The following is a 26,925-nucleotide window of genomic DNA, read 5'->3' as shown; positions in this document are numbered from 1 at the left end:
TACCTATGTATTTTTTTGTCTAGTTAACACGTGCAGTGCTATGTATTTTGTCAAGTCTTTGTTTAAGTTTAAATTACACACATTCAGTTTGTTGTATTCTGCAATATTTACTGGGATTAAATAGCATATTTTACACACATTATAAGGTCTGACGACGCCCCTTAAGTTCGTACGACAACACCAAAAGTACACTCATAGATTTATGCGAAAGAAATCGGCCAACCCCTCATCCTCTTTCCATAATCGTGTTATTATTATTCGGAATACTCGTTGTAAGTACATATAAAATAGGTTAAAGTGCTCGAGAAATGCTCTTCGGTGTTCCTTGATCCTTGATAGACGTACTCGGCTGGAAGGAATATTGTATGTATTTAACCTAACAATTAGCATAAGTTCTCTTCACATCTCGCTCATTTTTTCTGTTTTCTGTCAAACGGGAAAACGACAAACGCACACAGGATCGAATGGCAAAAGGACAACAGCGAATGGCGATGGCAATTTGTCAACTGTCGCCGGCACAAAAGGGCGACTCCTTCGGGCTTCCTGCATGATTGACGACCACTCACCTATACGAATTATTATTATTCCCCGTGCGGTGTATTCATAATTATTTAAGAAATGCACACTTGAATGCCTTCTTTGCAAAAAAAAAAAAAGAACAAGAAAGGAAGCTACCTTCGGCCAGCCGAAGCTTATATACCCTTGTAGATAAAAGAATACTCACTCGGTGCAGTTCCAGGGATTCCAGATTCAGCGTTTCGATTTATTTCAATTTTGTTTTTAAGTAGTCAAGAATCAAAACGCCTACTTCCTACAAAGTTACAATGAATTTTCTTATATTTGATTGGGAGCCTTAAGATATAGTGGTCCGATCCGGCTGGCTCCGACATATGTACTACCTGCAATAGAAAGAAGACCTTCGGGAAAGTTTCATCGCGATAGCTTTAAAACTGAGAGACTAGTTCGCATAGAAACGGACAGACGGACAGACGGACAGACGGACAGACGGACAGACGGACAGACGGACAGACGGACATGGCTAGATAGACTCGGCTATTGGTGCTGATCAAGAATATATATACTTTATGTGGTCGGAAACGTCTCCTTCACTGCGTTGCAAACATCTGACTGAAATTATAATACCCTCTACAAGGGTATAAAAAGAAGGCGACGCGGCTCCTCAAGTGTTTGCTGAAGTCGATGGAAATGTCAACAAGTCTGCCGGTTGACAGTTTTTGGTTTGTGCGATTACCGATTTCCCATTGTATCCTTTTCCCCGGATTGTGTGTGTTTCTCAAGAGGTTGCACAAAATGCACAACAACAACTAAAGAAAAAAGTGAATATCGAAAAACAGAACCGTTAAACCAATAAACCCACAAATATATAATTTTCATGGGCTTTTTTCTTCGAAGTTTCTGTCGTTGTGTAGGAACTTTTGATTGAGCTTCTTGGAGGGCTAGTTAGCTGCAGCATATATATATTGTACATCCATGTATATATACTATATAGAGATGAGATTTTGATTTCGTAGAACATTATAAGCTTCGGGCAAAAATGCAATTGGAAAATTCACACAGACACACACATGGTTACGTTAGAAGTACACCTATATATAGACGCAATGCGGGAGCAATTGAATGTTTTTTTCGGTTGGAAAATGGAAAATAATAGTTTATAATGGTGCCTAGCGGATATAGTGCCACATGGCCGTCGGCTTTCGGGCATTGTTAATCATATCGTGCCAGTGCTGGCAGCCAGTTCCACTTTCCTGGGGCCCCAGACCGCAGCATCCGATTTCCGTGGCCTCGCTCCCAGCACCCACCACATAGATCTGCAAAGATATAATACCCAGAAATTAAATAAACCAAAGAATGGCGGAGAGAAGGGGGGATTTCAATTAAAACACGGCCGGGGCATTAAACCGGGGCTATTGCCCGGAATTAGCAGCCGGGCTGTTAAAAACGGCGGAGACCACCGGTTTATGGCCCAAAAGGCTAAAGGTTACCTCGATGGCTGCATTGTGGAGATAATTTGATTGCAAATTAAACGTGAACGCCTCATTCCAAATGGGGTTGGTGGGATCGTCGGACTTCGTAATGCTCGTCTTTTTCTTCTTGATGCGCTTGCCGTTTTGAATAAGGTAAATCTGAAAAAATTAAAAGGATTATTTAGTATTTATTTTATATATTTCAAATGTAATATTTATATTCTTCACCTTCACATATGGTTCCTGAAGAGTATCCAAATTTCTAGCCTTCATTATGACCACGGTCAATCGCTCGGCCTGCGGTAAATAGTTCAAGGAGCAAAGCAGCTCCGGTCGATCCTCTTTGGGTTTCTTGGTCCGCAGCAAGTCTCCCCAGATCTGAAAAGTATTTCGCTTTATAATATGTCCTATTAATTTCTAAAAACCCAACCAACTTACCTCCACAGACTTGGAGAGATCCAGACCATCCACCGAGATGCGAACCTCTCCGATAATGTCGTTGTGCGAATAGCGATCGTAGTCGAGCACCTGGAGGATCAGCTCCTTGCCTTGGAGCTGATCGCGGGAAACCGGGAACTTGAAGTGCTGGTCAAAGTAGGGATTCGATTCGCCACGATGGATGTGGGTCTGTCGCTTCCGGCTGTCGACTTCCGGTTGCAACATCAGCCGAACATAAGGATCCCGGAAGCCACCCTCCTCGATGGGACTGAGACTGTGAGCTACAGAAGAAGGGTTAAAGTTGTTATTTTTGTGTAATTTTTAAAAATTCTAAGCAAAGGATTAAAGGAGATTTGTTTAAAAAAAGGTTAGCTTATTTTGAATTAGGGGAGAGTGGGGGAATTTCGCCACAGGGGCAATTTCGTCACCTGCAATATCTCGGAATCCATAAGTCGTAAAAATATATAATTTTTTTGTTTTAGTCCTTCAAGACGGCCAGACACAACCAATGCATTTGTTTTGCACAGAAGGCCAAGATAATTAAGCTATAATATTAAATGTGTTTTAACAGTTCAAAAGCTACATTTAGTTCTCGACGAAATTTTTTCTGTATGCCACAATTCAAAAGGAATAAGATACACGATTTTTTATATAATACACAGTGCCATAATGTGCATTTCTGCGTCAGTGATTTTTAACTTCGCGCCTAATTTCGCAAGAAAAATAATTATTTCTAAAAAAGTACGGTCTGGGGAAATTTCGCCAACCTACGCTAAGGGTAAATTCGCACCTATTTTAAATACATATTTTTATATTTGACGAGCTGGCTAACGAACAGACTACCAGCAGCAGCAACAAGTACAGGACGTCAACAAAAATGGTACGCTTGATCAGTGTAGCATATTTTCAGGCTTTAAACTCCCTACATTTTTCAGGTGACGAAATTTCCCCAGTTGTGTGGTGATTTTACCCCCCTGTGTGGTGACATTGCCCCAGTATATTGGTTTTACATTTTATTTTTTTATAAATCACCAAGCTAATTAAAAAAATAGGGGAATGTCACATTTTAAAGCTTGGTGCTAACCGCATTCAACAATAAAAATAGAAATATGATAACGTGTCTCAAGATGGACAAAAAATAGCTTTGAAAAAATGCTGACGAAATTCCCCCACTCTCCCCTATACTTAAACCCAGAAAAAAAGGAACTTAAATAAGGCCACATTATATATTCTTAATCGCAGTTTTTTTTTTTATTCATTTGAGTGGGAGCGCTCGTAAAATCAAGACCAAAGTACTCTTAACTTTGTCTCGCCAATGGAGTACACTTCTTGATTTTGAAAATTTAATATGGAGTCGAATTGGCTTATTTTTCATTTCGAGAAGTCGGTTTTAAGATCGGGGATTGTTTTTTGGTTGTACCTATAAATATCTTAGCGTTCGGTTAATTCACAGTCTAGTTTTTATAAAGTTCCTGATGAAACAAAGCCAAAACTTGGCACACATACATACATAGCTCAACAAGTCATCAGTTTGAATTTAGAAACTTTTCCGCCAGAATTATTCCTATTAAAATGCGTCGTATTGACCTGAAGTTGCGCTGCTTGGAGCGAAGGGTTTTGGAGTGTCATATTTCCACCACTATGCCGATGCAGAAACTAATGGAGGCGTATGCCCAATATTATAAACTTGACCTAAGGAACATATACTTCAAGGCCCACAGACTTCGAATCGGAAGCAGCGATACGGCGGAATTTCTGGGACTGCGCAATGGCGATGTCATAGAGGTCCGAACCAACTACTATCAATATTCCTCAAGTGAATGACGATATGGTTTATGTTTTTAGTTTACGTTTTGTTAATGCGATTTTCTTTGTTAAAATTAAAGCTGTTTAACCTATTAAAATTATAAAATATTATATTCCAGCGTATTTTATACTATTTTTTACTATTCCCTAAGCTCACCTTCAATCAGATGAACCGTCAGGTCGAACAGGTGATAGTCGTACTTCACGCGCAGGTGCAAACGTCCCACGGCGTGACTGGATTCGGGTGCTGTCAGATAAACGGGTCCGTCAGGCAATCGGTAGAGATCCGGCTGGAGGGCTCCCAGCGGGGAGGCAGGACCCATGGCGGGATCCACTCCGGGCTGCGATCGTGGCGGTATGAGCAGCGGCGAAAGGCAGCGACCACCGGCCACGCCCTTTCCCGAGCTACCGCCTCCCATACCCGAGCCACCGGCCAACGAGGCCAAGCTGCTCTGCGAAGGACTGGGTGTCCTCAGATCGCCAGGATCCGCCGAATGGGCCGGACTGCCGCAGCGTGCATCCAAAGAAATCGTTCGCATGGGACTGGGCGATCTGGCCAAGTGGTGCGGAAATGCCGGCTCACTCGGCAGAGAGCTACGTCCGTCCGGTCCGAAAGTCCTTATCTGTGGCGAGGATCCACGGTGACCCTGTGAGATAGGGAAAATTATCATATCATTACAAAACTAATTATTGAATATTAAAAATCCACCCGCAATCCGAAATAGCTGGAAAGCATTTTAGAAGTTTTATTTATTTTTATAATTTTTTTGTAGAGATTCAATTTTATTATATTTTTCTAAACATCACGAGGGATTTAAGATCTCTTATAAATGTGTATAGAAGTTTTTAACAAAATATTTTGAAACCAAAAGCCTGATGGATTCCTTTTAAAAGACGTCGTTACTTTTTCAGTGATATTTATACCCTTGCAGAGGGTATTATGATTTCAGTCAGAAGTTTGCAACGCAGTGAAGGAGACGTTTCCGACCCCATAAAGTATATATATTCTTGATCAGCATCACAAGACGAGTCGATCTAGCCATGTCCGTCTGTCCGTCTGTCCGTCTGTCCGTCCGTCTGTCCGTCTGTCTGTTTCTACGCAAACTAGTCTCTCAGTTTTTGAGCTATCGGGATGAAACTTTCCCAGGTAGTATATATGTCGGAGCCGACCGGATTGGACAACTATATCTTATAGCTCCCATAGGAACAATCGGAAAAAAAAACTTTAAAAAATTCTAGCTTCGGTGTTTTTTGAAATATTACCTTCTACTTTTGGGGATGTTATTTTTTAAATATATCTGAATTTCGAATTAATTATTTAAAAAATCGGACTACTATATCATATAGCTGCCATAGGAACGATCGGAAAATTAATGGAAAAGTAAAAGGAAATAAATTCTAGCTTCTTTGGTTTTTATTGTATTATCTTCTACTCTAGGATATGATTTTTTTTAAATATTTCCGAATTTCAATTTTAATTTAATCAAAATCGGACGACTATGTCATATAGCTGCCATAGGAACGATCGGAAAATTAATGGAAAAGTAATAGGAAATAAATTCTAGCTTCTTTGGTTTTTATTGTATTATCTTCTACTCTAGGATATGACTCTTTTTAAATATTTCCGAATTTCAATTTTAATTTGATCAAAATCGGACGACTATATCATATAGCTGCCATAGGAACGATCGGAAAATTAATGAGAAATATTAGAAAATTGAACATTTTTGCGATTTGTTTATTAATCGGAATGATCTGCAAGGGTATATAAGCTTCGGCTGGCCGAAGCTAGCTTCCTTTCTTGTTATTAGTGATTTCAAAAATACTTGTGATATCTAAGCTCCCCCTAATCGTTAAAACATTCAAGGATATCCATTAGCATAATTTAAGACTTCGATTCCAAATGACTAAATAATAAATTTTTCGATTTATTATAGCAATAAATATTTTTAAAATGTAATTTGGACTGACTAAAAACATATTTAAGCAGTTTATCTCTTCTAAAATTTCTAATTTTATTTTAGTCTATTGCTTTGGACTAAGAAAGTATTTAAATAGCTTTTAATAGGTTTTCCCCATTTCAGAATAGAAAAATGAAAATTGTGGATATATTTAGACAGTGACAAATACTAGCAAGAAATTATAAATTTTTCCTTGATTAAAAACTATAATGGTTGGTATGCAAAATAATAGTTGACAATCCCACTCACCGAATGCCTGGATGGGGCGCTGTCCACGCTGCTCTGGCTGGAGATGGACGGCGTGCGCTGGAGGCGCGGGGGGAAGGAGCGGCTCTGGTGGTGCAAGTGCAGCGGACTGTGGAACACTTCGGCGGGTCCGCGCAAGATGTCCGTCCCAGTGGCCGAAACGGTGCCCATGTGATGATGGTTGAAGCCCATGCCGCCGTGCATTCCATGCATTTGGCTGGCCGGCTGGATGGGCTGGCATTCCTTGGCAATGGCCACCTCCTGAGGGGTTTTCAAATAACAAATAAATTATATTAATATAAATTTGACAATAAGTATTAGCCAGATGTAAGAACCTCCGAGTCCGTGGGCAAATCACAGCTATCGCTGACACTACCGGCCGAAACACTGCCAATTCCGCTGGTGGTCGAGGTGACCGACGAGGCCGAAGGCGGCGGGGTCATGGGTTGCGGCGGTGGCGTGGTGGAGCCCTCGCCCATCGGCAGGATGTGCACCACCGACGGCCCGTTGCCACCACCACCAGCGCCTCCGGTGGTGGAGCTACTGCCACTCCCACTCGGCGATCCCTCGTCCGCCGAGTTCCTATCGAGGGTGACGCGACGCACTCCCGCTCCCACTCGCTCCTTGGCCATCCGCGACCAGGACTCGATGCGCTTGTGGGCCAGCCAACAGGCTGCCGGACCCAGGCCACTCATCTCTGCCCAATTACCAAGCGACTGTGTCTACGGGAACGCCGCTTTTCTTCTCTGCGGAAAGTAAAAGGTTTTGTTGCTTGGCTACCTTGCAGATTTGCGGGAAAAGGAACCGCTGCTTCAGTTGTTCTCACTCTCTTTCACTTTACACTCAGAGAAACGAAATAAATGGTCAGCTAGCCCCATAGAAAATACTATTTTTTTCAGTTACAAAAACAAAAATTTATCCATTTCAAAAATGTAATTCCCCAATAGATTAGCCAGATTTATACCAGTAAAATTTCTATAAATATAATGAGTAAAATATCATATCATTCCACAACCTTTCGATTTTAAAGTAGGGGAGTGTAGGGTAAGGTGACGAACGATTCGTTTTTTGAATGTAACTTTTGTAAAAATCAATATTTTTCAAAAGTGTAAACGCAGAAAGTTGCTTACATCTACTGAGCATATCCCTGTAAAATTCGAAATTCGAAATTCCAATGCAGCTAAATCCCACAGCGTTTGGCGTGAACCCTACTTTTTTTGCACTTTCAAAAGTTGTAGGGTAATGTGACGAACGATTTGTTCTTTAATGTAACTTCTCCAAAAATCAATATTTTTTAAAAGTGTAAAAGCAGAAAGTTGCTTACATTTACTGAGCATATTTCTAAAAAAATTTGGATTCGAAATTTCAACGTAGCCAAATCCCACAGTGTTTGGTGTAAACCATCCTTTTTACAAACAAAAAAATACATTTTTTTATATATTATTTACGGAAAGGTTATTTTCGATACGGAAAAGAAAAAAGTAATAAGATAATACCCAAACTTACAAAAAAAAAATGGTCAAAGTGCAAATTTTTTTTAAATTAAATTAAACTGACGTCACTATTAAAAACAACAATAAAACTGCAGCAGTAAATGTTATCTGGTATTATTATATTTTTTTTACAAATAATCAACGATAACAGTTAAAATTCTTGAATAAAAAAAGTTCGTCACAATACCCTACAAAAAGTTCGTCACGATACCCTACAAGGTAGACTTGCAGCAAAAACGGTGTCACTCTCAAACGGCGCAAAAGAAAAAAACGCGAGGTACCAAAAACTGTTGATAAAGATCTCATGTATACGTGCATATATTTGCCTGATTTTATTTTCCACTCATCTTTGCTCTGGCACTGCTGAAACACAAGTAAATTGAATGGGTTTGCTAGTATGCGCACCACATTTTTAGCGAAAATTACCTTACGAACAAATTACGGGACTTCTTGTTAATATTACTGTAAATACATTGTCGACACGATAAGGGGAGACGACTACATTTATTTGGAATTTTTGTCGTGACGTCATATATGAGATTCGACGAGTTCGTCACATTACCCTACTCGTCAAATTACCCTACACTCCCCTACTTACATTTCAAATAGGAAGTAGATACTCTAATTATGACTAGTAACTATTGTGATAAGTGCTTTAATATTACTTGTTATTTTTTTAATTGAATAATAGATAAATTTATAAATATCATACTGTTTAAATCAGGGAATGTTATAAAGTTATAATATTTAAAATAAAAGTAAAGATTTAAGACATTTCTGTTATTTTCTAAACTCCTAACAGTTATTATCAAATTTAAAATTTAAACTACTTATTCATGGAGTATATTAAATATTATATTTTAATTTAATTTCAGTCTATTTCCTTACGTTTTTTATTTTATTACAAGAGCCCAAGATATCTATTATTTTTCCAAGTGCACCCACACACATTTGGTCGCTGTTAATCCGCTTAGGCAAATACACTCGCACGCCATTAGATTCGACCAACCGCAGAGGAGGAAATGAAACAGGATGAGATGCCTGGCACGAGTGCGGTTTCAGGTTGGAAGCCCTGAACCGGCATTAATTATGGCCAACTAGGTCATGTTGCAACATTTTCGGAACCATTCGCGACTAAAACCGTCTGCATCTTGGATTCCTTCAGTTTAACCTTAATGGATTTTTCTAATTTCAAGATCAGTTACTAGTTTAAGATTATAAATACTTCCCAAAATCAGTTACATTTATTTCGAGGTCTGTAAAAGTTAATCAGGTTTTATTGTCAATAAAATGATTGAAATCAATTCGCAACCTTAAGTGGCAATAACAGGAATATTTTTCTATGACAGTTTTTTGCTTTCAGTTACGGACTGCATTTTTTTGTGTGCTCCTAAAAAGAGCACTTGGGTAGCAAGCCAGGATGACGTCCTGACCTTTCTATTTCCCCAGCGACTCCCGCCCAACATAATTTTTGCGAAAGGATAGTCAAAAGTTCAGCAATCTCTGCTCACCCATCGCTTTTATTGGGAATCTGAATGGCAGGTGGGAAATGGGTATTTCTAGAGCCATAACCATGGAAACTGCGCTAACGAACAATGTGCGTCAGAGTGGTTGTGGCAGCTCCGCTAATCAGTCAGCTAACTAGTTCTCTCCACATCACAATGTGTCCAAAGCGGATAATGCCTAATTACCCGACAAGAAAGAGGGCGAGGAAAAATCGACAAGAAAAAGGTCTGATAAAGCATTAAAGGTGAATGTATAAAATTGATATGAAATTATGACAATTTTGATGAAATTTTACATTGTAAAGCTATTACTTTTTAACCAATTTAATGGCGGAAACAAAAAGGTTGTTAATACGGTTTCTGTTATTTGATTTTAAATTGTATTTAATCATTTCTTGCAATTTTGTTAACATTGAAGAAATATTTTTCTTATAGAATATATAATATAAAATATAATACTGACCAAAAAAGTCTGTTCCCTTTAAGCCTCGGTGTAAAATCTGCCACGACGGACCAAAAAACAGTATACGATAGTGGCAGATGCTGATGCTAATGAAAGTTTTACTTTAACTGCTTCCTGCTGTTTCTGCAAACTTGTGGTTAATATTAGACAGCCTTCAGCGAGCCCATAAATATGTAGAGGAGGCTCTTTCTCGGCTCCATTCCTACGATATCATGAATATGCAGGCGAGGCATTCTCCGGCGAACCTCACAATTCCCCGGCGGACAATTTGTCTTGCAGTCCGCATTTCGATTTCGCCCTTTGCATTCCATTCCACTCCCAGAATTTTCACGTTTTTTTCGTTACGCAGCGTGGCGAATGGCGAAATGCGAATTCATTGGCATTTGTCCACGCCCAAGTGCCGTTTAATAGACGGAGAATCGGGGAGAGATATATCCGCATATCGGGGAACTCGAAACGGGCAGCAGCGAGAGCGAGGGGTGGTTGCTCAATACAAAAGTAAACAAAAAACTTATTTTTCAAGTATTAAATAAATTAAATGAAATTAAGCACGTGTAGCGAATGACATCAAAACATGGCAACGACCCTGGAGAAAGGAAAGAGACAGGCATGCGGATACAGACTCGAAGTGCGACAGGGATGGAGATGGAGAAATCAAGGACCAACCCTCAAATTAGTTTGGGATAATAAAAATGTGCTCGGTCAAAGAAAAATGTTGTCCAAGTCTTTGTCGCACACCGACAGCCCTTAATGTCCCTAATGTGCGTGTGTGCGGTGTGTCCTAGATCTTGTAAAAGGATTTTTATTGATTTCGTAACATTACTCTGAGTTATTCATCACTTTCATTGCTCTGCCTGTCGCCGATTTGGCTGCTGATTTTTTGAGGGGAAAGAAACACACAGCTGTTAATAAAACACAGCCGTTCTTATTATATTCAGAGATTACGAATTGAAATAACTTGTGAATAAAAACTGCAATTAAACACTTTCGGGATAAGAAAAAATTTTAGAACCAATTTATTTATTTTAGAGATCAGTAAATGCCAAAGATAAATAAAGAAAAAATTAAGGCCGCATAGTAAAGTTAAAAGTAGTTGTGGGGTTATGTACCCAATAAATATAAAAAATTATTATTCAACAAAAAAAAAACATCTACTTTATTAATAAAATAAAATATTCCCTTTAATGCATCCTACTATTAGATAAATAATTGATTAAAATTTGCCAAACCTCGCCATATTGAAGAATCCCCGTCACTAATAAGAGGGGATTTTATAGTATTAAATAAACAACTATTTTCACCCATAAAACGACAACATAAACCAGTAATTTGGGTGTCACTTTCGAAGCTCTAAAGTGTGCTCTCTAATCCTCCTTTGATCCCCTCGAGTGTCAACCAAGAGTGTTGCACATCGCCGGGAATTTTAGGGGGGGAACTGCGAAAACATCAACGATAATTCCATTGAAATGCAGCCAACCGCACCGTTGCTAATTGACACCTATGTAAACTGCAATCAAAGCGACAAACAGCCAAGCCCACAGTTTTCACATTTCTCACCCCATATAAATAGAAAATGAGCGAAAAATCCAGGCAAAAATACCCCAAAAAAAGGAAAAAATAAAGGAGAACTAAAAACCCTAGCTCAAAGGCAGCCGCACCCAGAGGACCAGAGGGAAAAAGGTGCTGCATGTGGCAACTGCAACACATCATCAACGTATCAACGGTGCGGGTTCCAACCCCCAGGACACTCGAGTAGATAAATATGAAATTGAAATTTTCCAGCTTGTTTGATATTGCTGAAGGATTGATTAATGGGATTACCATGGCGAGAGCCATCTCTTCACATAACTCTACATTTTCCTTTATGATAGAGCATTTCCACTTCGCCGTGCTAGGCTGCGCTGAACTTTCAACTTTTCTCTTTCGCATTTCCTCTTCTGCTTTCCTATTTTTCCTTGAATTTTCCTGCTCTTGACTGTCAGTTATAAGCTTGCACACTAAGTGCTAAAACATTGGCTTCGAACGTAGCCGTAATGTGTGTGCAAGTATAAGCGCAAGGATATGTACATAAGTATATATAAACACGATAATACTCTCAGCCAGCTCAGCTCAAACAACTCTGACATACTTCAAAGATGTTTCTTTAAACTTAAGATTGCACATAACATCTATGAGATACTTATGGATTTATACGAAAAGACATAGACACATAGATAGAGCAATCGAATTAAGGTAGCTTTTATTATTTAATGATTTTATCCCGAGTTTTTAAAGGGTTAAGGAACTTTAAAATTTAACGTCTTTGTTTCGGGTACAAAATTAAAGTTGAATTTATAAATTTTAAAAATAATAACTTTAATATATATTATTTGTAATAACGTCAACAATAAATAATGTTTCCATTGCACATTTATTTTTTAATTCCTAGTAAGTCCTTTTAATATTCTCATATTTGTTTCTCATTTAACTGCTGTTTTCCTTTTAAAATTCTATGGCGATTTACGAGGGTGTGAGCAAACACGACAGGGGAAATTAATTTGAATGCCTCTGAACTTTTTCGATTAAAGTGTTTGCATTTTGGTGGGCGAGTGCATCGTAATCCTGCTGCATTCTAATTAGTTGCTCAAAGTCATTACAAACTTGTTGCCGCCGGAAGCAAAGAGATGGGGAGTTTCATAGTGTTCTGGGCATTAGCATGTGAAAACTTTAACGGAAAACTTTCGATTAGCAGGCTGCTATAGTTTAAATCTCAGTTTTCTATTTTCGATTCCGTCATTTCCCATTCATTTGTCAGCAGTTAATAATTTTGTTTTGCAAAATTGTTCAGTTAACTCCCGTCGTAATGGCCGGTCGTCTGCTTAGTATCCTGAATCTGGGCGAAAACATCCTGCCCAAATGCAAGCTGCTCCATCAATCTTTATATTGTTCGAGGGGAATGGCTAAGAAGAAGGACCAAAGCCATGGCACCGAGAAGGGCAAGAAGACCTGTGGAAAGACCCAGTTCTTTGGCGGCTGCTTCAAGAGTGGGTGGTAATCGACCTATCAAAGCGGTTCCATTTTTACCATTTAACCATCTTTTCAGAATCGGAACCTTTTAGGAGGGAGAACAAGAAGGAGAAAAGCAAACGCTGTCGGGATCCCTGCATAGATGGACCTTGCCGGCCTGAGAAATAGATTTCTTTCGGATTCATAAAAACTGCAATCACTACACTCGGCTTTTCTTTATTTTACTTTTATCATTTATCCGGCAGGAGATGTGATTTTAATTATTTCAAGTTATTATTATTTTAAGAAAGCAAAATAAATAATATTAATTTTAATTTATGTTATTTCACAAATAACTTAATTTCGTGTTAGATATTTTGTGGCAAAGAAACTGCATGTAAAAGAAAAACTAATCTCTGTTTCCAAATTTCCTTTCCAACTTGTTCACGCTTCCGCGCACCTAAATTACACTTTCCATATGTGTCCTATCTGGATTTGAAAGCAACCTTTTGCGGGCGGTGATATACGGGGAATGTATGTGTGTCATAATCGCAAACAAAAGATACGTGAGGTTGTCCGTTGAAAAACGCTCAGCATCTGTTGACACCTGTATGGGAGGGAGGTGAGGTGTTTTCCCCCTTCCTCACCCCCATCCATTTCGTTGACCCCCCTTTTTGGCTGTCAGCGGCAGACGGCGCCCGTGGATGCGCCCCCCATAAGCTGCCATTGTGCTGCATACATTTTAATCCTATTAGCACAATAGTTACTGTTATTCCATATTGCAGTAATTTTTCTAGATTGCTCTCCCTGCCGCAGACATGCCAGCAGCAACAACAACGATGTCCTGTCACTCCACTCAGCCGACGTCCTTGAGCTTGACCACCACCCACCCGCCAACCCCCCCTTTTTAAACCAAGGTTAAGCCAAACCCACACCTCTGGGACAAATGGAAAGCGGGGGGATAGTGGGGCAAATGGAAATTGTCATCGCCGTTGTTGTTTCAGTTTCTGTTTAAGCCGGTGTGGTGGCAAGTTTTTTATTGTATGCACAAATATCCTGCGGTGCTGGCTGCTTTGGATGGCTGGCCAGGACACTTAGGTGTGGTCCTGCAGTCTTCGAATTGCTGAGCGCCCAAAGCTATTCTGCGTGGCTCGTCCAGGTGCAAAAGGCTTCGGCTGCTTAAATGTGGGCCAAAACGGGAGGGGGCTAAAGTGGCAACGGTTGGTCAACGGTTGAAAGGCGGTGACGAGATGTGGCACGGGCTTTGGCTTTGGCTACCAATGGAAAAGGTTTTCGCATTCCTGAGTAGAGATTTACTGGGGCTCATTTGAATTCCAAAGTGAGTGAAGAGGGAGCAGGTTAAGTGCTTCCATAAAGTTGGAATAAACCAACGGGAAAATATGAGTTTTGTTTTGGGAGTGCACTCTTTAAAAGGCAAAGCACAAAAGAGCTTCTTAGTCAAGGACTTTTGTTATACGATGAAAGAAAAGCAATTAGGCAGCGAAAAATAAGTAATACATATTTATTTAATAAGGATTTTTAAGTTAAGCTGCATGTTATTTTTTCTTCAACATAATTAATTTCTCCCTAATTATTATTATAATTATTTAAGTATTATTGGGTTTTTGTTTTCCAACCTAAATAGCCAAAGGCAACCCAATAAATGATGAATGTAACGTTGATTGATTAACTTAAATGTAATTAAAATCGCGCTCTTGTGTTCGATATATCTTCAACCTTTCGAATAGTACATAAATTATGAATTCTTTGTAAAATTCAAGAACAAATTGATATACACTTTTGCCCGCAAGCTCTTTCAGTTTCAGCTCACAGTCCCCAGCATTCTATTACCCCATTTAAAAGCTAATTTAGTTAGTTTTAACTTTTCCCACACTTTTAGGTCTTTAGAGCCAACTTAATAAACTGACATGTGTCCGTTAGTGGAAACTACGGACAAACTCATTAGAGCCTCAGAGCCAGGACAACGCCAAGCTAATCTGTTGGCCAAAAAAAAGAACAATTAACAATCAAATTAGCTAGGCACATGGACTTTATTGTAGTTTGGACAAAAGCCAAACAATTGGCCGGGATAACTTTTGACACACGTCTTCTAAGCCGTAATCTGAGCCGGGCCAAAAGGAGGAAGTCGGGAGTAGGGAATCCGGAATCCAAAATCCGGAACAAGGATTCGGGAACAAGAAGCAGCCAGCGGCAGACAAATGAACGGCAAACACACACACACAATAAGATTTCCGCTGCATAAGTCTTTTGTAATCTCATTTAAATAATTGCGGCCAACAACAGTGGAAATGCGAAGCGAGATGGGACAAAGAGCAAATCCGCAAATCTCTGCTTCTAGCCGGACGGACAGGCGGACAGCCATTTGAACGTGGCCGGAAATTAAAATGTAAAACAGCAGCTCATTATACGCTCACCTACACACGAAAGCGAATGGGAGAGAAAGAGAGGGCGATGGTACATGGGAAAGAGACGGCAACAGAGTCAACGGATGGACAGACTTTCAGCCAGGACTCAGACTCTACTCACTTACACACTGCCAAACGGTAATTCATCTTGCACTTTTTGTGGCTGAAAGGAAATTGGGTTGCTCGGTTTTACTCCTTCCGTGCGTGCACTTTATGATCCTGCCACACAATTTGTGCTGCCTGTTATTGCCCGACATTTATGAGGTTTATTTTGCGGATGGGAACTAACATGCCAACTTTGTACCCCGTCCTTGGGTTGCACTTTATTTGAAACCTCTCGCCTCCCCCTCACAAGGGGGCTTCGTGATATAAAACTAGTCTTTATTGCAACAGCTAAAATGCGGGCGTCACGATATTAATACGGTCTTTTATTTGAATCCGGTTGAATGACGCTGTTCTGCACGATGGTTCCATGTTTAAACCTACGTTTTTAAAGTTAGCAATATGGGTGAATTAAGGGGAAACAAGTAAAAAATATTTTAGAAAGTGTAATACAACAGTTTACGATTTTCTATTAAAGTAATCATTGACAATTAAATAAAATGAAAGTGAAAATATTTTTTATATTTTAATAAAATTTATTTTGGATAACGAAGTTATATAGAAAAAAATCCATATTATTTCGACACTTACGGCCGTTTTCCCGTCCGCCTGTTAAATTTAAAGTAGGGTTAAAACTTTGATTTCTCATACGATTTTAAGGTTTTAACCTTACTATGAATTTAACAAACGGTCGAGAAAACGGCCCTTAGCAAACTAAAATATTTTCTCCTCCTCGTTTTGATTTTTAAATTTTATGGATCGTTTACAGCGTCCATTTCACAGCCAAATAAAAACTTTTTCGCATTAAAAACTCAAAGTTATGCATCGCCAGCCAGAGCACATAAACCCATATATGTAGTAGCCCATAAAGGCTAAACGGAGAATAAAATAGTTTAGCAATTGCCAACGGGTTGCAACAAGTGCTGCGAGCATTAAAGAACAATCGAGGAGGATTTTCAACAGTTTGGCGCACATATTGTTGAAGGAAAATCGGTGGGAAATGGCGCAGTTATTGTGTGGCGAGAAAAACCCCTATCCCGATTCCGATTCTGATCCCGATCCAACACTTGTCCTGGCAGGGGAAACTGCTGCCGATGATAATCTGCTCATCAAACGTCAATACAGCTCTCATCGCGTTCGCTCCTCGAGGAAGGGAGTGCCTAGTGCTATTGCTGGTGCTCGATGCCCTGGATGCCGGATGCCTGTCTGTCAACTTGTTTACAAAGCCGAGATGCGAACGCAGTCCTTGTGTCGATGGAATACCCGGTCGCAGAGACAGGACCCCATCATCATCTGTAGCCACCCGGAGGCAAGAAATTAATCACCAATACAATGGAAATTGTGCGGCTGCAGTGCATCGATTGCATTTAGCGGTGGCTTAAGCTTTTCCCGCTCCTCCTTCCTCAGTTCCATTCTACTTGAATCTCTGGCAAATAACCCTGCGGCCACACGCAGTGGCTTACAAATGGGTTTGCCGGAATGTGTTTAATGCTATTTGCCCTATTCTCAACCAAGTTTTATTGTGCTGGTATCATTTGTGATGGAATGAGACGCATTTGGGGGATATTTTCCACAAAAACAATTTTAGATCGTTAAGTTCATTGAGATATAGGATTATATATTTTCAAAAAGGGAGCCACTTGCTGGTATTTTTGTCAGAGCACTTTTAAGAACAAGTTTTTTAGAATTTATTTCTTCACCATTCCTTAAATCTACGAAATTAAATGTAGATTAAATTAATCTTTAAACATATTTTCGGATTTTCGTATTCATAAAGAATGGGACCTGCATTTAATTTTTTGTTATTTATTTTTTTGTTTCGAAACCCAGAATTTAAAATTTTGTTTATATTTTTTAATAAATGATTTTTATAAGACATAATTTCTACACATAAAATAAAATACATTATCCGGCTTTTTCCAGCTTTCTCTCGGAAGTGAATTTGATTTCGTGCTAGCGGATTTAAGTCGGCCTGTCAAATGCCTGTCGGAAAATTTCCGTGTGAATTTTTAACAGAAGTTAAAAGAGTAACAACGAGGGATATTTGAATCCGTGCAATTCTTTCGAAAGACCTTGGAACAGGTCTGGGAATTTCGATTCCGTGTAAATCTTTCGGAAGTGAAAACTAGTATGGTTTTGTAATATTTGAGTTTTATATTTAGAATCAAAACTATACTTACAGCAGTTAATGAATGTATTTTTGAGAAATACACATTTTATCAGATATCTATTGTATTTTTCAGATTTTGAGACAATTAAGATAATGGAAAATAGCCCTTCCCAACTCCGGCAAAAAGTGTTGCCAATTTTCTCAGTCCAGTTAGTTGTCAAAATCTGTTAGGAAACTCCCTCTATTGACAACTCCCATGTGCTACCTTAACTATTCCGACAATGGCAGCCTTCTCTGCGGTTTCAATCAAAACAAAATCAGACTCAATATTGCCATAAACAAATACAATATACAATGCAGGCCGGGAAATGGGGAAATACATGGGTACATATGTGGCAAATGTTTTTGCAAATCGCTGTGCGAAAGGAGAGAGGAAGGGATCAAAGCGAGTCGGCCGCCTTTCGACAATTTGGCCATTTAACCCTTCGCAAATCAAAGGACTATTGTTTGGGGGCCCGGCAGCAGAAATTGCACTGCGATGCATTGACATGATCCGATTTGCCATCCCATTCAATGGGAAGGAGAATGCTGATGGCGATGAAAAATGCAGCTACTTACTTGCCGTCAATCTTGTTAGGGACTAAGAAAAGATTCGTCTCGAAGAGCATTCGTCTGTGGCACAAATCAAGGACATTCAGCAGCAGCAGCTTGAATCCAAGCCCTTTTATCTAAGGACCTCCAAAGGACTCATTCCCTCCTAAATTCCCCCGTGGCACAAACTTTTCCAAGCCCCTTAAACGCTGTGACGTCAATGGCCTCGGTGTCTCGGTTCAGCTGTTTAGTTGTTGACTTTTCCCCAAAAGAGTTTCAATTAGGCGCAACATTTTCTGTTTTCAAAGTTTTAAATATAAACAAAGCCCATCTAAATTTCGGATGTGTTCCTTCCCCATCGCAGCCGATAATTTCATTTGGCTGAGCCAACTTAAATTTTGTTGGACAGTTGATTTTTGACAAGGGAATGACGTTGGGTGAAAATTAGTGGGGGTCTATTAAAGGAGAAATTAAATTAAATTCTGGAACTTATGTGTTTAAAATATATTTTAAATAAATTTCAAATTTAAGAGTACTTTTTTTGGTTTAGTAGAAATTGTATATTTAATTATATTTCTGAATACATAATAAGATAAAACTAATTTAAAATAATATACATATTATAAGGGTGTCAAATTCAAATGATGTTTTCTTCTAATTCAATAACCACTATGCAAATTGTTAAAGGACAATCATGGTGGCCAATATTTGTTTTTAATTTAAATATTTGTTGCACAGCCAGCAAAACTACGAAATGCAGTTAATTAGATGTGTCGGAAAATGCCATCGAAATACACAGTTTGGCAATCAGTTTGTGATATTTCGCCGCACCTGATGGACATTTCAATTGTCAGTTTGTGATGGACAAATTAATTATTGGGTGAAATTTGATTGCCATTTGCCAGGGCAACAGGGCCCCAACTTTTAGCCCCACCATCCTTAAGTCCCCCCTCGTTTGCTCTCCCTCTCGATTTATTTCCCCTGTGCAAAAAGGTCCTGACAAATCGATGAGTTGGGTTGTGTGAGTGCGCGTGTACGTGTGAGCCCAGAATCGTTATCAGGGCATCATTTTTGGCTTTCATCTCTCTGTCGCTGGGTTTTCACCCCACCCTCAGCGCGTTTTCCTCGGATTTTCCCCACCCGCGCTGTCAACTGGCTGGCTATAAAAAATATTTTGAAAACTTTCTGCTTGCATAAGCCTGAGTGCTCGATGTGTGCGGTTATATGGATTTCGCCCGTCGGCCATGGCTCAAACCTGGAATCAGGTTTCAATATCTCGAATGGCTCCGCAAATTGCCTGCGAAAATCTATTGCGAATTTTACGTGATTTCTCCTTCTTCTCGGAACACAAACCGCACAAGGCCGTTTTGTGTGGAAATCCGTTTTGTGGAAATACGAAAAAGTGCCTTTCGCCTTTATTGCATTCGAACTTTTGTGTTATTCTTTAATTTGAATTCGTTTCTGCTTTCCTAATGAAAACGATGCTGGGTAGCCACTTTTTTCTTCCAGGAAAAATGGAAATATTTTCGTTTAGCTTTTGTGAAGAAGTTGTTTGAAAAGAAATTCGAAAATTCTTTTAGTTCGGGACGGGACTTCCTCGGAAGCAAGGGAAAAGTTTAATGCCTCTGTTGGGGGACATACTGCGAATATTGATTTTGGTCAACTGCAATCCCTGCTCTACGTGATTCCATTCCCGATTCAGTGGGCGGCGGGCAGCTTTCACTCCGCGCCTTCATGCAACTTAATTGCATTTGCATATTGCACCGACCATAAGTGCATTAAGCCTGGCCAGAACTCCCCAGCTGATGCTGCCACATATCCGCATCCACATCCGCTTCTGCACCCACACACATCCGCCGCCTCGTCATGGCCATTGTTTATTGTTTATTTATTGCGCTTTTAATTAACTGCAGACTGTATCTGTGTCAGATTTTTTGCCCCATCCTCCCACTGCTGCCCACCCTTCCCCTTGCCAGTGTGCACTGTGTGTTTGCCCTTTTTTTATGGATGACTTGAGGCCTGGTAAACAACACATGCGAATTGGCACAGTGAGTTGGTGAAGTCTCTGCACAAAAATTAATTACTTTACTCATTACTTAATATATTTCTTTTTTTACTTTTTTTAATCTTTTTGTATATTTAAAGGCTTTTATTTTTTGAAATTCTGGAACAGTTAGAGTTATAAATTAAAAGCATTCATTAAAGTACATATTTAATTTTGTAAAATTGTTGTACGATAAAAATTGTTAAATATCAACCTACCATAAAGATCCTACAGATGCCAAAAAAATGTGTATTCAAAGAGTATGGACACTGATAGCTTTAAAAAAGAAAATCGCATTACAACCTATTCAATATTCATTGAATGCTGTGCCAACTTTTTTTGCATCACTGTAAGCCATGAAAAAGCGGATTATGACACAAAAAGCTAGGTATCACTTTTAAAGTTTTTCCAGGAAGTTTTATTTGCCGTCCATTGTGCGCACAGTGATTGTCCATACTTGTATCTTCATTTATTTCATACTTTTCAAAATTTGATTTTACAGAGCTGACAGCAAGCAAATCAAATGTTCAACGGAAATCAAGTAAACTAATTTAAGTGCGCATACAAATGTAGACGACACACATACGAGAACAAATGCATATGTGAGTACATTTGTACGTGCAATCATTTGAATAAATCATATTTTAAGCCCTCTTCTCCAACTAACTGATGCTCATGCACTCGAAAATTTTACATTTCTACAATGTCTAAGGTGTAAAAATAAATATTATAAACGATTTGTTTTGTTATATATTTCTACAGGTTATCTCAACAATTATTATTTTTCAAACTTTAATTAAAAATAAATCTCAATTATAATTGCTAATTGCTTATTTGTAGGTAAACAAATACTTAAATCAAGGTTTATTTGCTTGATAAACTCGAGGTTTTGACTGGTTAATATTTGTATGATTAGTACTTTTATAACACAGCATTTTTTTAAGCCTTCATAGCACTTAAAATATTTAGTTCACAATATTTTGTGCATTTTAGTAATTTGCTACTTTTTAAACCACTTTACTATAACAGATTTCTAATTTCTTAAAATTGTTGTTATTTTTGCATCTACCCGTTAAAGATAAATTTTCTATCTATTCTTTTCATTTTGCCCATTAACTAAGTGCGTCCTTGGATATTTTCTTAGTGTAATTATGACCAGTTCCATCTTGCTGAACTTTTGGACGGATATGCATTGGCTAACCAAGAGGGAAATGGGGACGAATGTGCTGGGACGAATATCCTGGGGGTGGGGATAATGCAATCAACTCATACATATGCAATTCGTATGCAAGGGAACTCCCTTCTGCGAAGGCGCGTGGGTGTCTATATGTGTATGTGTGGTATGCGTGGATATTTTGAATGTGAGTAATTGCCAAGGCTGAAGGATATTTGGCTTAGATGCAGCCAGAGTGCAACTCGAATGCCAAATTAAGATTTACGACTTGGATGCGAGTCAGTCAGCTGGAAAGACAGAAGGCAAAGGAAAGTCGGAGAAAGAGGGAAAACCAAATGCAGCTGAAGATCCCACTTGAATATCCACATCCCCCGACTTTTTGTTTGGCTGTTCTCTTGGCCCGTGACTCGTTGCAGCCATTTTCGTCCTTCTAATTGTGACAAATTGTGTGGCACATGCAACATGTTTTACGTGTGTGTGTGTGCCAACGCGTGTCATATTGCCTCTCACTCGCACGCACTCCCTATCTCTCTCCCTCGGGCTGCCATTTATTGTTATCCACAAAATGCTGACATATTTTTCTATTATACGCTGCCTCATTGATATAATTTATGGACTCCCTTCTAGGCAACCATATATGTAGGCACGCATATAGAGACTCCCAGAAGCCTTTCGTGTGCGTTTTTAATGGGCGATGAAGGGGGATAAGGATGCTGCTGAAGCACGTGAGCAACAGCAGGAGCAACAATAACATTTAATAGGCGCATGGGAGCAGCGATGACTGCCTAAACATGCTCTGATTTTACTCCTCATTGATACACAAAAAAAAATTATAGACGATACTAAAAACTACAAAAGTAGGAAGGAAAAATAAATGGTGTAAAAAATTATAGTTAAATTGAGTACCCACTTTACAATAGTTGTGCAGTATCCCTAAAATATTAAGGAAACTGGTTACATTAAAGAAATCGATTTGGAATTTCCATAAATTGATACATTTTCTTTCTATTGAATTTAAAAAAAAATAATGGAAGAAAATCAAACGTTGAAATATAACATTTTTCACTTCTTTTTTCACTTATTTAATTTTTCCCCAAATAAAAATATTAGCTTGTTTGCAAAACATATTCTTCTTTAATTAATAAATTACTAAGTGCGTTCAAATTTATTTTCTAAACATTTCCTTTAAAGCCTAATGGGCCATCAAATTTTTCTAAAAACTTGTTTACCCCCTTCACTGCTTAAAGTAAGTAAAAATATATCAATTTTAAAGGGTAAATTATTCGACCTACTTTAAAAATGGTGCTCTTTCCAATAAAAATCCCTATTTCAATTTAAATATTTTTTATAGTGAAAGTGCTTGCCATCATCTCTGGTTAATAGCGAATGTCCCCTGCCACAAAACCAGGCAGATGCTCCATTAACGCTCCCTAGCAGAATAGGAGACAACCACCCAACGAATTTGTGCACTCGCCTGATTCGTTATCTATAAATAATTATATTAACTTTGCTTTTTGCTCTTGACTAGGCCTAAACATGAGAGGGGAAGAGGGAAGGACTCCCAAGAAGGACTCATCAGTCAGCGATCTGCAGTTCGGGGAAGGGACTGGGATTGAAACTGAGTTTTTGGGACCGCGCCTAGAATTCAGCAAGGAGCACAGGGCGCATACGGAATTTTTGTGGCAATCCCTCGAAGAACAGCAAAACGGAGAACGAGAAAGCGACTCACGGATAAAGAGACCAAGGGGAAAGGGCCAAAAGCATTTGCTAATACTCAACAAGGGCACACTGGCGGAAAAATATAAAAGAATATAGGTTCAAAAATTTTCTTAATAACCGAAAAAGTCTATAACATTAATAATACCGATGAACTGTCCTTAAGATATTTTATTAGGCGTTTTACCAATTCAAATGGATATAGTCTTTCCAATTCAAATTTCAAATTTCAAATTTTTGCTGTATAAAATTTGTTTTAGAAATAGTTCAAAGCAGATTCATCCTTGGCAAAAATTCAACACATTACTTTTCAGATAATGTTCATTATTTCCGATTAACCCTACTTTCTTTTTTGTGCACCCCAAACTTTTTTTTTCTTCTTTGGGAGAATATTTTCAATTTTTGTTTTTTTCATCCTCTTTGACGTGGGGACTTTAATCGAAATTCCAAAGATGTTCCAATTGCAATTTGGCCATCAGACACGAACCCCACCTTGGAATATGTCAGGACCAAGGGTTCTGTGCCACGGAAAACCAAACTAATTAATGCACAATTAACTTTCCATCGCCGCGGGTTCAATTAACTTTCCAATTAGCCCAAAGCAAACAAGATGCATGGACCTCATGAATATGTAGGAATATATCTAGGATAAAGCCTTGCCCAGCTGCTGACACATTTGATTTGCTATGAAAATGAACTGGTAAATAATAGATAAGACGGTATAAGTTTTGGCTGCGTGAAAGTTTGGAGAAAGTGGCGACCCGAGAGCGAAAGCAGCGAAGCAACAGTTCCAAAGGTTCCTTTACCTACTTGATATTTCTCTTCGTTTTCTTTTACTTTTTCTGTTTTTTTTTTTTTGTTTTGTCGCCAACAAGCTGAACAGATGGGATTAGAGAGCGCTCGGCCTAAGCCTGGTTAACATTTTTCAGCACAAAACACTTGGCCATATTGCAGAGTCACACAGACACAAACACGGCCGCAAAATATCAGAAGCAATATGTGGCAGCAACAACGACTGTGGAACGACGAAACTCAATTGAAAGTTGCCTCTTGGCGTCCATTAATTGGCGTTCAGCGATTTCAGTTTCTGCCTTTGGCTTTAACTTTGAAAACCCGCTGTGAAAATCCGGTCCGCGAGATGTTCTTCACTTGGGAGCTGTACGCGTGCTACTGATTTTCCATTTTCACGCAGAGCCAACAAGTTGCAAAAAAAGGGAACTTCATTCGAAAGCACTTCGTCTTCGGCCTTGCCAACTGCCGACAGGAGCAGAAACGGAAACAGAAGAGCGAGTGTTCTAGTGCCCCGAAATTGATGACAAAACACTCGAGAAAAATCAGGAAATTCAATATTAGCCAAGGTAAAAAATAATTTCAGTATGGAATGTAGCCTTAAACTGGAGAAACAATTACAAAAATAGTTTATAGAAAATAAAAATAAAATAAGTTTTGATTTTAAAACATTTACAACGTGTTGTCTGTCGTATTTATGTCAGAAAATATATTTTATTTTGCTAGAAGACTAGTTAATAATATACGTTATTTCATTAAAGTCGGTCCTAAATTCGAAATATAATTTGTAGTCATAATTTCTGTTTTATATCCTTGTCGTTCTTGTAAAAATTATTATGTTAAAGTCTTGAGCTTGATTTAAAAGGATTTTTACATAATTAGAATAATTTTTTAAAGTGCTGCAGCAACAACAAACCACTCACACAGAGACACTGTGAGAGAGAGAAAGTATCAATCGTGTAAGCTCCTTTGGCATTGAATTCTTTCAATGCGAACTCCGAAAGCTTTTTCGCAACTTGTTGCCTTGTGCGTTTCTCAATCAGCTGTTGCTCTCTCTCCCCATCCTTCATTTCTTATTTTTATTATTTCTGGGGAGTGGTCTTTATAACCCGTGAAGTATGCTATAGTTTTAGATAGAGAACTTGGCTGTCCTTAGGATCCTATTATATTTCTATCATTTTAAGGACTATTTAACTCGGGGCAAAGGCAACTCCAGGACGAAAGTGATTAGTTCGAAAAAGCTTTGGCGCCAGCTTTTTAATGTCCTGCGTATGTATGGGACTTCACCTTGAAAGCTCGGAGAAATGATTTTGGAGAGCCAGGAGATATTAAATGTATATATCTGTGTATCGGTGTGTTTGTGTGTGTGCCAGTGATTCAATTTGTTGAATACTTTTTCGGCGTTTTTTCGTCTTAATGACCGCCCATAACTGCGGCTCGAGTTACCCATAAGCGACCTTAATTGACGCACACAAGTGCGCCCAGAACATTTTTTTTTAGCTCTCTGCCATTGCACGGCACCCCACCGCCCCCCTCCTAACCACCCAACCACCTTATTTACCTGTTGTCATCTTTGCCCCTGAAAAAAGGAACACAAAAGCACGAAGCTACGGCGAGAGCAAGACCAACAACGGCTGACATTGAGCAAGCTGCAAAGTAAGTTTACCCATGGCAATGGCATCGTGCTGCTTCTTCCTCCCAGGTTTTCCATACTCTTCCCGAGGGTATTATCGATTCATAAATGCAAAATGCCAATGGCAAGGTCCTCGGCACTCAGGTGGAAAAAAAACAATGCCTACTTTCTGGCGCAGAGACTTGCACCAGCAGCAAAATTCCATTATTGGACGTACTGAACAAAAATTCGATTTAAAAAAAAAAAAATCTTTTTAACTAAAGTAACTATAACAATAAAATAATATGGGTTCCTCAGAGGTTCCTCCGTCAATTTCAAGAGTTTACGAACATTTTTTAAGAACTCTTGATACATTAAGCATTCTACAACTCAACAACTTTATTAGAATTTCCTCCTCAAACTTATTTAATTATTTAATAGGTACCTTTATTTCAATTTGAATATTATCTTGTTAAATACCATTCCTTATAGAAGGGTATCTCCTTCTTCGGTATGAAAATCACCGACTGCCTAGTTTTGCATTGTGTTTGCAACAGACAAACAGACCGCATAGGATAGTATAAGGACACCCCCAAATGGCGTAGCTGTGTGTCTGTCCATAACCTAAATGTGTGCATATATTTATGTTTGTAAGTCGGTGTGTCTGTGGATACTTTATGTGGACAGGAAACTTTTCAGGCAGACTACTTCAAGCTAAGCAGGGCGGGACGGACAAAGGGAAAGGACACTGGACTCAGACATGTACAGACAACTCATCGTAGGCTTCTCTTTAGCGCACGATATTCGCATAGGCAGGCGAACAGGGGCGTGGCAAGAAGAGGCTTGTTTCAAGGGATGGCGGGACGAAAATATGAAAGCGATTGCCAAACTTTTAAAGATATTTATAAGTCGCTCCTAATACTCCCCGTTAAAGTCTAACATACAGCAATTTAATGAGGTTTGATACCATTTATGTGAATCCGTTTATCCAATTACCATACAACTTTTCAACCCACTTGCCACATTTTTTAAAAATCCTTATCTAGCGATTGTAAAAAAATATATTGTTATATATATATTTAAATAATATTATAATAAATATATAATTTAATTTTATCTAAAATATATCAATTTCATTTATTTAAAATGAAAAATTAAGAACCACAAAATATTACTTTTTATTTTAAATAATGATCATTATAGTATGATTTGAAATTTTACAAACTCTACTTTCCTGAAATGTTCAATTATACATGAAATGTAAAGCGTAATAATGTAAGAAATTATAAAACGATTTTAAAATTATATTGATTAGAACTATTAATGGACCAACAGATATATCAAATATTAGTAAAATCAGTATTAATGACAAAATGACAACAGTCTATTGCTTCTTTTATTTCTAGTCTGCTTGTTAAAGCTCACAGTATGCGGTTCAATTTAGTCATTTGTGCCCTTCTGGGAGTGTTTTTTACT

The 26,925-nt window shown here is 38.7% G+C and overlaps 2 protein-coding genes across 6 annotated transcripts; one reads left to right on the top strand and one right to left on the bottom strand.

Annotated features, from left to right (window-relative positions):
* Window positions 1–1,164: 1,164 nt before the first annotated feature.
* Sytbeta (Synaptotagmin beta) lies at window positions 1,165–24,201 on the bottom strand. Of its 4 annotated transcripts, none has more exons than XM_017150886.3 (8): window positions 23,855–24,201; window positions 6,775–7,185; window positions 6,443–6,700; window positions 4,390–4,879; window positions 2,427–2,707; window positions 2,217–2,366; window positions 2,007–2,147; window positions 1,165–1,832 (listed from the first exon to the last, which is right to left on the bottom strand). In XM_017150886.3, the coding sequence occupies exons 2-8, from the start codon at window positions 7,132–7,134 to the stop codon at window positions 1,686–1,688; spliced, it is 1,827 nt and encodes a 608-aa protein (XP_017006375.2). In that variant the 5' UTR covers window positions 7,135–7,185; window positions 23,855–24,201; the 3' UTR covers window positions 1,165–1,685. The 4 variants fall into 4 exon arrangements, with proteins under 4 accessions (XP_017006375.2, XP_017006374.2, XP_070071757.1 ...); XM_017150885.3 differs by having other exon boundaries at window positions 23,859–24,201; XM_070215656.1 differs by lacking the exon at window positions 23,855–24,201 and having other exon boundaries at window positions 6,775–7,368.
* LOC108063724 (uncharacterized) lies at window positions 12,644–13,113 on the top strand. Of its 2 annotated transcripts, none has more exons than XM_070215175.1 (2): window positions 12,644–12,930; window positions 12,983–13,113. In XM_070215175.1, coding segments are annotated over exons 1-2 (189 nt in total). In that variant the 5' UTR covers window positions 12,644–12,742; the 3' UTR covers window positions 12,984–13,113. The 2 variants fall into 2 exon arrangements, with proteins under 2 accessions (XP_070071276.1, XP_017006386.2); XM_017150897.3 differs by having other exon boundaries at window positions 12,653–12,923.
* Window positions 24,202–26,925: the final 2,724 nt, after the last annotated feature.

Source organism: Drosophila takahashii, chromosome 3L, assembly GCF_030179915.1.
Source record: "Drosophila takahashii strain IR98-3 E-12201 chromosome 3L, DtakHiC1v2, whole genome shotgun sequence".
Taxonomy (NCBI): Eukaryota; Metazoa; Arthropoda; class Insecta; order Diptera; family Drosophilidae; genus Drosophila; species Drosophila takahashii.
This window is presented reverse-complemented; position numbering and strand designations above follow the sequence as displayed.

Excerpts from the sequence above, each read along its gene's own strand:
- Sytbeta (XM_017150886.3), bottom strand. The coding sequence starts at position 7,134 with ATGAGTGGCCTGGGTCCGGCAGCCTGTTGGCTGGCCCACAAGCGCATC. Across the intron at positions 4,880-6,442 it reads GCGCCCCATCCAGGCATTCG|GGTCACCGTGGATCCTCGCC; the intron begins GTGAGTGGGATT and ends CCTATCTCACAG. Across the intron at positions 2,367-2,426 it reads ATCTCTCCAAGTCTGTGGAG|ATCTGGGGAGACTTGCTGCG; the intron begins GTAAGTTGGTTG and ends AATACTTTTCAG.
- LOC108063724 (XM_017150897.3), top strand. The coding sequence starts at position 12,743 with ATGGCCGGTCGTCTGCTTAGTATCCTGAATCTGGGCGAAAACATCCTG. Across the intron at positions 12,924-12,982 it reads CTTTGGCGGCTGCTTCAAGA|AATCGGAACCTTTTAGGAGG; the intron begins GTGGGTGGTAAT and ends CCATCTTTTCAG.